Source organism: Rissa tridactyla, chromosome 6 (genome assembly GCF_028500815.1).
Source record: "Rissa tridactyla isolate bRisTri1 chromosome 6, bRisTri1.patW.cur.20221130, whole genome shotgun sequence".
NCBI classification, from domain to species: domain Eukaryota; kingdom Metazoa; phylum Chordata; class Aves; order Charadriiformes; family Laridae; genus Rissa; species Rissa tridactyla.
The window spans coordinates 14,359,686-14,372,558 of NC_071471.1; the positions used below are offsets into that span (position 1 = coordinate 14,359,686).

Genomic DNA, 12,873 nt, shown 5'->3' on the forward strand with positions numbered 1-12,873 from the left:
GGCGGCGGGCAGCGGCGAGGAGGGCGCCGAGGGCCCCCAGCAGCCATCGGGACACACACCCCGCGCCGGAAATGCGCCCGGCCCGCGCGCCCGGCGCCGCCTCCCTATTGGCTGCCGGGGAGCGGCCCCCGCCCCTGCGACACGGAGGGGAGGGACGGGCAGGCGGCGGGGCGCGCGCATGCGCGGCGCCGCCTGAGGGAGGCGGGAACGGCCGCCCAGCCCTCCGCCGGCTCCTCCCCGCTGGGGCCGGGCCTGTGCCGGCCCGCCCCCGGCCAGGCGGGGAGCTTTCCCTCCCAGAAAGCCCCGAGCCGAGCCCTGGACGGGCGTGGAGGGCGACAGGCCCGTCTCCCTTTAGGGAGAGGCCCCGCAGAGGGCGGAGGGGCGGCCGCAGGGGCCCAACCGAGGCCGGAGGGACCTCGCGGGGGACCCACAGAGGCCCGGGGGGCCCGTCGGAGGCCGCAGGGGCGCCCTGGAGGACCCAGAGGCTGGAGAAGCCGTTCCGCGTCCCGCAGGACGGGGGCGGGCCACAGCGCCCGGCGACGCTGGCTCTTGCGCGCCCGCTACTGCCTCCTGTGCTCTGCGGCGGTGAGGGAATGGCATTGCCGGGCTTACCCAGCCCTGGCCTCACGGCCCAAGCGACGCTTTGTGCCGCTCCGCTGGGGAGCTGCAGGCGCTGCGTGCGGTTCCGCCATGGCTCCGCTGCAACTAGGGACGCGGACGCTGCGTTCGACCATTGTGACGAACCGTGATGTAGCGGCGGCCAAGGGCCCGCTGCAGGGAGCCCGGCTAAAGCGGCCGCTGTGGGGCTGGCGAGTGCTGAGCTGGCTCCTGGTGGCCTTGGCTGGCGCTCGGGGGCCATTCTAGGAAAGGGGGAAGGATGTTCTTTTGGGGAAGGGCTCTTCCCTGCTCCCAAGGCAGATGTGGCCCACGTGAGACTCGTACAGCTGCCCTGTGCCACAAGGTGATGCTGAGGCTTCTCTCCTGCCTTGGGACCCCCTACCCTGGGCACAGGTGTGGAGCCAGCCCTGGGGCTGCAGGATTCCTCTGCCAGGCATGTCCCCCCAGCCGCAGTTTCTTCCACCCTGCAGCATAACCCACCGCAGGACAATGCTCAGAAAAAGATGAGAAATCTTCTCCGGGAACTGTGGTGGTTATTCTAAAGCAGCTCCTCTGCGCTTCCTGGTAACACCACTTCCTTGTCCTCACCAGGACAGGGGTTTTAATGCTGTTAAATGATTTGAAAACACCTGCGTGAATGGCTTTGTGTGTGCCAGAAAAGTACCTGACAGTGGCGGCAGGGTCAGTGTGACTGCGGTGCCCGTCCAAAGGTTTTGTCCCAGTCGGATTCCTTTGTGCGTGGTGTTTGGTGTGGAGACTCTTGTGATCTCTAAATGTCAATATCCAAACACATCAAGAAGTTACCATTTCATTAAATTAATGCCACCAGACTGAGAGTCTTTCTTTTTGGAGGGGAGTCTCTTGTTGCACCTTACATTAAATGTTTTGGGTTTTTTCCTCCCCTCTGTCCTGTATACGGCAAAAAATTCCCATTTTTCTAAAGGCAAATACAACAGCTGGATGTGCCAGAGGCTGTATGTCGTAATTCCTGGCACGTCTTTACAGTGCAGTTTTACATCAGTTACATTTCTCAGTGCCTGTAATTGATGCAGCTGATGGTCATGACTTAATTCCTTACTGTGCCTTTGAGCTTCTTGCTCAGTCCATTGATGCGTAAGGACTCAAAATTAGGCTCTTTGGTGCACGAAAATCCCGAATCCTGTTACCAGACGTTTACATCCACATGGATTACTGGAGTCCCATCTCCGATCCGATAGGGAATGCAGATCATTCCAGAATCTGAGCTCATTAATTGTGCGTTACCCAGAGTCTGTGCCTTTAGAGCAGCTTCAGTGTGAAAGCAGCTTCACACACCTGGATGCCGAAGCAGCATATTTCAAATTCGTGGCATAACAAACTGAACAATTAACCTTAGGGCTGGAGGAATGCTTGGTCATTTTAGCTATACCCCTACTTTTAGGTATGGAAAGCGTAATCTACTTAATCTGGCATTTCAATCTCTTTATTTCGCATGTGTTCGGGATGATGCCGGGTGGCACAGCGCTATCCCAGACTCCAAACCAGCACTGCGACTCCCCGCAGTGCGCCTTTGCTGGGGCTTTGGCTGGCTAATCTCGGCGGTTCTTTGCCTTGGGTACCATCCCCCTGGATATGAGTCAGTTTGTCACCACAGCTGCCTTATGGCTCGTGTGTGTTTAGCCGGTCGGCACCTAAAGGCACCTCGCAGCTCGTCCCTGCTTCCCGCCCCAAAACGGGCACTCCGGGAGGCAGACTCCGTCTCGTGGCCAAGCACGGGTCTGGGCGGTCTTACTCGGGGTGTAAAATGGCAGAACGTGAACTCGGCTCCTGCCTGAGCTGAGCAGGGCACATCTGAATTCCTGCCCGTCTTCTCCCCTGCCCACCAACCCCTCCCAGACGTTCCTCCTCCTCCACGGGCTGTCGCGGTGGTGTTTGTCACTCAGCTCAGAAGGGACACCGCCATCACCACCACTTTGTGGACCCAGAAGGACTAGGAGTGCCGGGCAGGGGTCCCTCAGCTTCCCGCCACCATTGCCATGGCAGGGGCTTGCATGGAGGTGGCACATCAGCTCAGCGAAGCCCCGCTGCAGCGTCTGCTCCACATCTGGTCTGGGCTGGGAGGATGGCTTTGGGGGAGGCGTGCGGAGACCCTGCTCTGTCCTCCCGGTGTCACCAGAGAGGTGCCCAGCACTCCTGGAGATGGGCTCTGCTCCCTCCCCTGCTGCGTGGTACCTGGCAGGGAAGGGCGAGCGCCTTCAGGGCGGCCACAGGGGCTTCCTGGGAAAGCCCCGCTTGTTTGGGAACGGCTCAGCAGTCGGCTGCGGGTGGCAACTTCTTCCTGTAACTGCTCCAACGTAACTCCCTCTTCTGCTCTGAGAAACCCACAACAATTTATTGTCGTTTAGACAGGTATTCTCTCACCCGATGGCCCCTCCCCACCCAGGAAGGGGAACTGGGAAAAAACAAGGAAAGCCGAGGACTGAAATTCAAACAGGTTTAATAGAATAAGACTAGACAATTAACATTGAGAACACTAAAGAACCAGTATTGATCCCGATACCAATAGAAAATGCACAAGGACTATTCCCAGCCCATCCCATCAGCAGAAGCCGTGCTCTCCCAGCAGGGACAGCCAATGTGGGACCCTGCGAGCGCTGCGGCGTCGGGAGGAAGGGAAGGGCTCAGGGCCCCAGCACCGGGGCAAGGAGTGCTCAGGATGGCAGCCAGCAAGGGGGAGAGAACTCTGCAGCAAACTTTCTCGTTTATACTCAATGGTTATAAATACAGAGAGACATCTATATACACACCTGCACAAGCGTCATTACGTATGCAGGCTTCACACTTCCAAACAAATCATAATTTGAAATACGGGTGGTCTGACACTGAGAAGGACACAAGAAATGCACAACTGGAGGGAAGCAGCAGGGAGAATCTTGCCCACAAAGTGTTTAGAAGTTAATAAGCTTTGAAGAAATCAGTAGAGAAATCATTTTAGCTTAAGCAAATGACTGAAGTCTTCATCCCTTTGACATATTTTTACAACAACCTTTGCTACATTACGTTAAGATGGATGTGGAAGCGGGACACCTGTGATCTGAGAGGAAACAGATGTGTATCTAAACCAGAAAATTAAACAGCTGCCTTAGATTCATTCAGCCCTTTTGGATTTTACAACATTTTCCAGTTTTTAAACATCCACATTTTTGTTTCCAGATCACCATTCGTTGAAACCTCTCTCTTCAATCTCCCCCATTTTACAGGATTATGCCACTTCTTCAGTACTTCCAGCCTCAAAGGAATTCCTGGCACCTCACCTCCTCCGCCTATCGCTAAGACTGGCAATAACCCCTAAAATGTCAAAGCTCTTACCCGCCCCCCAAGCCCCAGGAAATCCTCCCTGGCTAAAATGTCAAACACCAGGAGCCTGCATCACTCCAAAAGCAGTTTATGCCCCATTATCCTGACACATACTGAGGGTTCCTACAAGCCACTCCCCGCAGCTCACTGAAGTCGCAGAGTTTCTACTACCTCCTTTGGTTGTTCTTCAGACATTTTCTCTGCCTAATTTTTGCTCTTTTGCCAAACTAGGCTCCTGTAAGGAATATGCAATAACAAAAGAAGAAAAAACAGACTTCTTTACCCTCCCTATATTCAAACTCTGCCGGTAAGCAGATCACGACTGGTGTTTGCTATTAAATAACCATTTTATTCTAACCTTCAATTTGTGACGACGTGTACATTCCCAACATCACCAGATCCCTTGATCGTTACCAACAGTTCTTCCCCTTCTTTGGCCATTACATACAAGGCCAAATACTGGGTCCTGCACTTGGGTCACAACCACCCCACGCAGCGCTACAGGATTGGGGCAGAGTGGCTCGAAAGCAGCCCGGCAGAAAAGGACTTGGGAGTGTTGGTGGACAGCCGGCTGAATATGAGCCAGCAGCGTGCCCAGGTGGCCAAGAAGGCCAACAGCATCCTAGCCTGTATCAGGAACAGTGTGGTGAGCCGGACTAGGGAAGGGATCGTCCCCCTGTACTCGGCACTGGTGAGGCCCCACCTCGAGTACTGCGTTCAGTTTTGGGCCCCTCACTCCAAGAGGGACATTGAGGTGTTGGAGCGTGTCCAGAGAAGGGCTCCAAAGCTGGTGAGGGGTCTGGAGGAAAAACCTTATGAGGAACGACTGAGGGAGCTGGGGTTGTTTAGCCTGGAGAAGAGGAGGCTGAGGGGAGACCTTACTGCCGTCTACAACTACCTGAAAGGAGGTTGTAGAGAGATGGGGGCTGACCTCTTCTCCCTGGTGACAAGCGATAGGACAAGAGGAAACGGGTTCAAGTTATGTCAGGGGAGGTTTAGATTAGATATTAGGAAACATTTTTTCACTGAAAGGGTTATTAAACATTGGAATAGGCTGCCCAGGGAGGAGGTGGATTCACCATCCCTGGAGGTGTTTAGAAAAACGGTAGATGGGGCACTTAGGGACATGGTTTAGAAGTGGCTCTTGTCAGGGTAGGCTAAAGGTTGGACTCGATGATCTTAAAGGTCCCTTCCAACCTCAACAATTCTATGATCCTATGATTCTGTTACTGGAATTGAGGTGGAAGCCCTGAAGTCCAGGCTTGTGGACTGGAACACCTGGAAGGAACAGCTTTTGCCTCTCTCCCCCTGAAGCACACCAGCACCAGACCAGATCACTGCTGGGGGGGCTGGGAATCCACTGGGAGGGAAAGCAGAGCAGCCCCTTCCCATGACAGTTCCCACACTCCACCAAAAAGAAAAAAAAAAAAAAGCCAAAAAAAGACAAGAATGTGTTTTGAAAAATGAGAGTATCAGACAAGAAGCACGGACGCCCAGCTTCCTCCCACCACCTCTGCCGCTTGCACTGGCCCTGGGACTCACTCCGTGCCACCAAGCCGGCAGGAGACTAGTCCAGCAGCAAAAAGCAAAGGATTTTCTGACAGCTTCGGGTACCGACCAGCCCAACAAAAAGTCAGATCAAGGGCAGCTGATGAAGGAGGAACACAAAGAACGACCTGTCCTTTTGGTGGCATCAAGCTATCAGATTGTTTCGAACCTTCTCAAACTGCTTCCTTAGTTCTTCTTCCACAACTTACTAATAAAAATCAGCATTTTTAAAAAGAGATGCCTTAAGTATCTTGTAAGTACATCCATACCTTGAGCATTTCTACTATTCAAATTACTCTGATTAAAAAAAACAACCAAACAAACAAAAGACCCGACTACCATATTAAGCAATTGCTGACCAGGCACATACCAAGTAATCACCACCACCATTAACTAATTCACAGAACGAGACTCACTACTTTTCCCTTTAACTAGTCTTCTTCCCAGCCCTCCCATGCCTGAATCACATGCACTCCAGTGAGCACAATTTCAATGAAGGAAAACACAATAAAAGCGACTTGGAAAAACGTAGCAATTATTACAGCGTACCGATGGTATCTCAAGTGTGTTCCAGTATTCGAAGTATTAGTAGCACCTAATAACTTAGAGCCTCTTCAGTTAAAAAGAGCTTCCGGAGTTTAATCCCACTATGGACTACAAAATCTGAAAGAGAATTTGAGCGGGGATTTTCTTTCTTTCCCTTCTTTTTTTCACACCCCTCTCCCTGTTTAAACTGTGACATAAACCAGTTTCAGTTTGCTTTGCTGCTGAAATAGCAAGTCCCATTACTTGTGAAAGCACCTGGTATTTCTTCTCCATCCCCAATGCTGACATTAGGACTCGTGGCTCCACAATCCAGTCAAGCCTGCAAAGCAACGCAGCTGGAAACGGAATCGGGACAAAAAAAATAAATCAGCTGATTTAATTCCCAGATCCGACTGGCTGTCCAAACACTAGTATAAGGGAGAAAGCAGAACACGTTTTCAGGAGCACAATTCTTGTTGGCAGCATGGACTTGGAGCAGCTCAACAGACAGTCGGAAAGTCATATCCTAGATTCTTTATCCAAACGCTGCTGCTACTCTGCAGAGACTTGAGCGCTTCCCGCTTCAAAAAATAGAAAAGCCATTGACTCGGTAAAATATAAGCCTTAAGTAAGCCAAAAATGTCATAAATAACACTAGCAAGAGCATTAGAAAAGCCGCTCCCTCATCTAGTCTGAAATAGCAGGTTGTAGATCTGTGCTCTTCTCTCTTAATTTTACAAATGCCTACATTGCGTACAACTTGCCTATTTATGACTCACAAAAGTTCAGACATAACTGAACATATCTCATGGAGGGACAAACCATGACAAATGGCCTTTGCAATAGTTCTTCCTTTGGAGAACCTCCTCTGATTTGGGGACGGATTAAGCTCATCACTTTGAAAGCAGAGAGCGATGTGGCTGCTGACCCGCACCACAGCCAAACCACCGCGTCAGCCGGCCCAGGAGAGCAGACCTTCAGGCGAGGAGCAGCGCCGGGAAGGCTGATCCCACCCACAGCGACAGAGGGCATGGCCCCAAAATCACCAGCTTTCCCCCAAAGCTGAGGAGAGGAGAGACCGCATCACCGGGCAGGAATCACCTCACATGATGGTAACTGCCATTACAGAAACACCACCACACGGTCATTTGTACAAGCGTTCCAACACGGGGCTTCAAAACTGTCGTTTCAGTCGGGACGGACAAACGACAAGACCCTCCTTGAAGAGTTAAGTTAAGCTCTCTCTTTACTACAAACTTGGCTTTCTTACATACCTAATCTTTTGTTCATGCTCCGTTCACGCGTTCTTTCTACGCTTTCAATTGGTTAGGTTACATAGCACACGCGCTCGTAGCTACAATACGATTGGTTATTGAAATCCTGTTCGCATTGCTCAAAATCTGGCTTTCTCACAGCCTAACTCTCCTTGTTCTCTGAAGCAATCTTCTTCTTTCTCCTTTCTGTTACCTTGTCCTTATATGACGCAACTCTCGGCCTTCTTAGGGGTACACTGCAATCTCTATCTCTTCTGTCAAGGGGTCTACGGACCCGCCGTATCACGCAACACCAAACCAGCTATTGGGCAATTTTTCCTCTGCGATGGTCAAGGAAAGACCTGAAATCCCACTCCAGCTCCGGAGTGTAAGCTAGAGGGGGGAAAAAATGAAAGAAAGGGGGAAACGCCATGTTTAAACTGATCTAGCTGGGTCTGAGCGTAACAGAGCGAGGATCGACACAAGCTCTTCATTGGGCAGACGCCTGGAGGCAGCGCCTGCGGCAGAGCAGCAATAATCTCCTACTTGGCTGTTACTGGGATTCTCGCTGCTGAACAACGTCCTGGTTGTCCCTTCAGCATTTTGGGACAATCGCTTGGAGGTTCTGGTGCTCTGATACCCAGCCTGGCCAGAGTCGTCTTCCTCCATAGACTGTGAGTGAGCTAAAACCCACATTGATATGTCAACCTTTTCTTCAATGACAAAAAAACCCTAAATCACTCTCATTACCAGATCAAGTTTCATTCCAGTAAGGCTCTTTAAATAATTTAAATATTTATTTTAATAAAAATAAATAAATACTTCTCTTTTCACATTACAGAACTCCCTGGAGACAGAAATAAAACAATCCAACCCCAACCACAGGGGTTTCTCTCGCAAATCAAAAGATGGTAAATGCTTTCTTCTGATGGTCATCACAAATCCACTTGTAGGCATCAAGTAGATGGTAGATTACTCCAGAAACAGAAGAAAACTCTCTTTGAGGAAACAGCAGTTCAGCACCTTCTTGTTGGGAAGAGAAGTTCAGCTCACACAACTGTTGCCACCACCAGATGAGTCCCATTTGTCCATAATGTGACCACGTGTGTGTGAGAGAAGTTCCACTCGTGCAATGTCACCACCACCAGAGGAGTCCCATTCGTCCAGAACGCGGCCACGTGCGCTGCGAGGTGTGAGCAGCCCTCTCTGCGATGGAAGTTCACGGCATTCGTTCTTAACCATTTCCTTGCCCAGGTGACACCAACCTTTCCAGCTTGTGCTTAAGGTGTGTTAGCTAATTTCAAGGAGAGTTACTGTCTCCAAAATAGGGGCAGGCAGGGGGGGAAATAACAATCTTAACCACTACTACTTAACCTAAGGAGAAAAACTTGTGTGCCTGCTGCTATTTCAAATGAGGTAGTAGAAAAGTAACTAAAAGAAGAGGTAGTCACCCAAAGGTGATGACAGTGTTACTCTGGTAGAGCATGCCTCACAGCAGCTCTTGATGGAGTATTTCCCACACCATCCTCTCGCGGAAATAAGGCATGTGGATCTGAAAAGAAAAGAAAAATCCATTAAATACACATCATGGCAGAAAGAGACACAAAATACGCAGAAACGCCCAGTTAATTCTTTACTATGAAGCTCCTTTTAAGAACCGTCAACACTTGCCCTTCGGGTACAGCCTGGCTTTCACCCGCACAGCTCCTAAGAGGGTGACATGCCACCAAAACCAGATCTCCTTGACCACACAACAGCTCACAAGCACTTTCACAGAAGAGCACTGCCTTGGAAAAGAACCAGTGTTTTCACTGGTCAAAGGCTGAGACCCATTTCTCCCAAAGATCCCAAGGCCAGATCTCACAAACCCCCTGGCTGCAGTACCTCGCCCAAGAGGAATCTCACTGGGAGCAGATACCGGACGCCAGGATGGAGAACACAGCTCTGCCCTGCTGAGGCCACTTGGAAGTTGCAGCCCAGCCACTATCTCCCAAGAACGGAGAGAGGTACAAAACCTCAGCCGCTGCACCAGATGCAATTAACAGCCGCTGCGTAACTTCCCTGGCTCTTGTCTCTGTGCGAAAGGGGCTGGAGCTGTTTAGAACCTTCACTCACCTGTGTAAAGGTCAGCGGTTTCTCTCTCGAGATGTAATCTGCGTATTTGCAGGTGAAAACGCCACAGTCGCTTCCATTCGATTGCTGAGGGATTTCCTAACGAATGCAAAGAAGATGGAGAATTTGCCTCTATCTTCAAGGAAAAGCAACTTGGAAGTAGCACCCATTACCAAAAATACCCTAACCAGACACTCCTGAACTTGCACCATCCCCAGTAACCGCTCCCCAACACAAGGAACAGACCCCAGGAACTGCACATCATCCCTCCCCTCGGCTTCCTACGCTCGGATGTTACAAGCCAAATTCCTGGCAGGCTGATAAGGGACAGCAGGCTTCCTCCCTGCAAGGTGTCTGGAGGTTTCTACAGTGTCTTTCTGAAGTGACATCCCTTAAATCGAGGCTTTCGGTGCTGCTTTTCACTATTGCTGAGAAACATCAGCCCAAGCCCTTGCTTTGTCACGTGCCAGGATCTGGGCTGCAAACAAGCAGCCCACGTTCTCTGACAACTGCTAAAGAGACTTGAAATTTGACTTGTGAAATGGGGGCAAAGCCAAATTCACCTTCACGTGGCAGAGCAATTTTAAAAAACCCAACAAAGTATTCGGCCAGCAAGGAGAGGCACTGCTCAAAGATTTCATCCCAGCACTGTTTCCTGGTCCACTGGCAGCCCAATGTGGGACCAGAAGAAGATGCTTATGGCTGTTCTCTGAAGTCCTGGCCTTATGAGAAAGCGTTAAGAGCTTCGTGACAAGGAGTTCTAGTTCACATTTCAAGTGCAAGCAGTGCTCACTCACATGTGGCTCCATGCTGTGAACAGTCCACTCCGAAACACTCAGCTTCACGTGTCTTTTTTCACGGCTCTCCTCTTGCAGGTATTTGCTGTTGAAAACAAAAGAAAAACCACTCTTCATCGCTGTAATTTAGGCCGAGAAAAAAAGAGCTGCTGAAAGATCACAGGAAGATGAATGGCAGGAGAGTAAAATGTCAGAGGATCCTCACAGCAGCTGATTTCAGGCATTTGGAGGAAAAATCCAAATCTTAAATTTACAAACACTGCGAGAGGCTGCGAGCTAACCATCAGGAATGAGACCGACAATTCCGACAATTCCAAATAGGGTCATTGCTTAGCAGAGGTCAAAAAACCCCAAATCCCATGTTATCAGAGGAAGAACAGAAAAACCAAGCAAGGAACCCTAATGTCGTCAGCCCACCACGTGCCTGAATCCCACAGACTGCGTGCGCCTCCGGAAGGACAAATACAAAAGCTTTTGGGCCAGCACCTCTGGCTGAGGAAGTTTCCAGGCCACCAGTTGCTGGAAAAAAGGACTGGATGCAGACCTGTTCTTATAGCCTTTCGCAGGCACCTGCTCTTAACTGTTCAGGACAGCACCGGACTAAACCAACGCTTGGTTTGTCTCTGCGGGGCCGCTCTCCTTGCTCTTGGGCTACAAAGCTGCTGGATTAAGGGGTTTTACTACCTCTGCATCAGTGGCAGAGACTTCTAAGGACGCCTGCTTGCACAACAGGAAAACCTGTCCCCGTTACGTTGGAGAGGTGTGCGTGCCAGCTGACACAGCTGCAAAAGCTGGCTACACAGTATCTGTCTTGAACGAGAATGTCAGAATTACAAAGAGCACCCAGCGGTATCCTCAAACACTTCTGCCCTCAAATTCTTCCCTTTCGTCAATAGCCCCATTTTATTGATCACTAACAAGGTTGGTGCCCGTGTGCCACGGGGCTACCATGTCTTTGTCTGTGCTATAGTGGGAAGGTGGCAGAACCCAGGCATCCAAGACGCTGGGTGGAGGGGACGACGTGACACTAGGGAAGGAGTCACTGTCAGACAACTCGCAGCAAGCGAATCCAAGATTTCTGGTTTGTTATCTACAAGACATGTGGAAACTTGCAGCCGTGTCACAGGGTCAAAATCCCAAAACCCTTCTCCTAATTCACAACACAAAAGCACTGACTGAGCAGTTACTTACAGCAAAGTCTCACAAATCTTGTCCCCTCCTTCTTGTCCTCGGGAGTCAAAGTATTTGACGGTCTTCTTTCTCATATCTATGACCTGTTATTCAAAGGTGACTGTTAGACAAAGCACCACCTTGTGCTGCACAAACCTACATGACTTTTCTTGCTAGCTTTTTCTCCCCACCCAACTCTAAATAACAAGCCCGTTTGACTCACCGCTAGTGCCCAGTGCAAGCTCAAGTTAATGGGCACGAAGATGATGTCCTTGTGGAAGACATCCACGCGTCTGGTCAATCTTCTTACTGTCCTGTAGCCCCCAGAAGCTAGTTTTTCATAAAACAAGGAACTAAAAGCGTGGACTGATGGATATCCTGCCTTCTTACTTCTCTCCATCACAAGACCCATGTAGAAATTAATGACCTGTACCACAAAGAGTAAACTGGAAATGTAAAATCAGACGCTAGCTTACCAAACGAAAAATACAGCCACATCTCTCTTCTGGCCACTCTGAAGTACGCAGCTGAGAGAACTCCAGCCTCAGCTGTCAGCTTTTGTTGAGAGAATTTCCCACTTGGTTACAGTTGTTTATCAAACTGCACTTTGGTAAAAACACCTGCCACCCACTCCAAGAACCTGGACTAACTCCTGGAAGCACATAACACAACAAGTAAAGGAACTGCCAGGAACACTGGACCCTCAAGTACCTAAAATAAGAACTGCACAGAGATTTCTAGCCTCTGCAGTGCAGGTCATCAAATAACTTTGAAAAGTACACGGTGAAGGGGTATTTTTAAAGAAATGCTCAATTAGAAGATCCCTGTGCTGCAGCCAGTTTTACCTCATCATTTAGCCAGCAACCGTTCCTTAAGGTGTGGATGTCCTCACGAGTCACCTTTAGGTTGAAGGCACTGCTCATGATCTCCTCTGGCTCACCTTTGCCTAATGTGGCAACGACCTCTCTCTCCATGGCCTGAAATGGACAATTAAATGGGGAAGGACTTGTGCAACAGAGCATCGAGCATGCCAACCTGTGGGCAGCTTTCAACTCAAACACGGCCTGGAAATGAAGCTCAGGTGACAGAGCAACTGCCTTTGCCGGCTTTCGGCTAGGTTAGCAATCGCCCTTTTTGGTTGGTTGGTTGGTTTCAGCATCCCAACTTGGAACTTCAGGGCCCAGGTTTGCTTCAATTTGTTTTCACCAAGGAAGCTGAGATAAAACGCAGGGACGAGCAAACACACAGCAAACGCCTTTCCCATGCGATGCTGCAGCCCTCGCAACGCTGAGGTTTAAGGCAACCGCAGCAGGCATTCTCCATGCCAAGGCAGCTACGTCAGGAGCCTGAAAGAATGGGAAGGTGGGGGAACTTCAAGGGAGCTGAAGTACCAGCAAAGGGGGAAACCGAGGCAGCTACACTGCAGTCAGGCAATCGAGAGTCCAGGCTGTGCATGCAACTGGTTGTCATTTGCATGTTTCCATGCAAAGGAAATTCTGCTTAGGGAATGCAAA

At 50.3% G+C, this 12,873-nt stretch overlaps 1 protein-coding gene across 1 annotated transcript; it reads right to left on the reverse strand.

Annotated features, from left to right (window-relative positions):
- Positions 1 to 8,769: 8,769 nt before the first annotated feature.
- On the reverse strand, positions 8,770 to 12,333 carry LOC128911501 (sentrin-specific protease 2-like). Its single transcript, XM_054206501.1, has 6 exons — positions 12,205 to 12,333; positions 11,583 to 11,786; positions 11,381 to 11,463; positions 10,190 to 10,274; positions 9,396 to 9,491; positions 8,770 to 8,832 (listed from the first exon to the last, which is right to left on the reverse strand). The coding sequence occupies exons 1-6, from the start codon at positions 12,331 to 12,333 to the stop codon at positions 8,770 to 8,772; spliced, it is 660 nt and encodes a 219-aa protein (XP_054062476.1).
- Between the last annotated feature and the right edge of the window lie 540 nt (positions 12,334 to 12,873).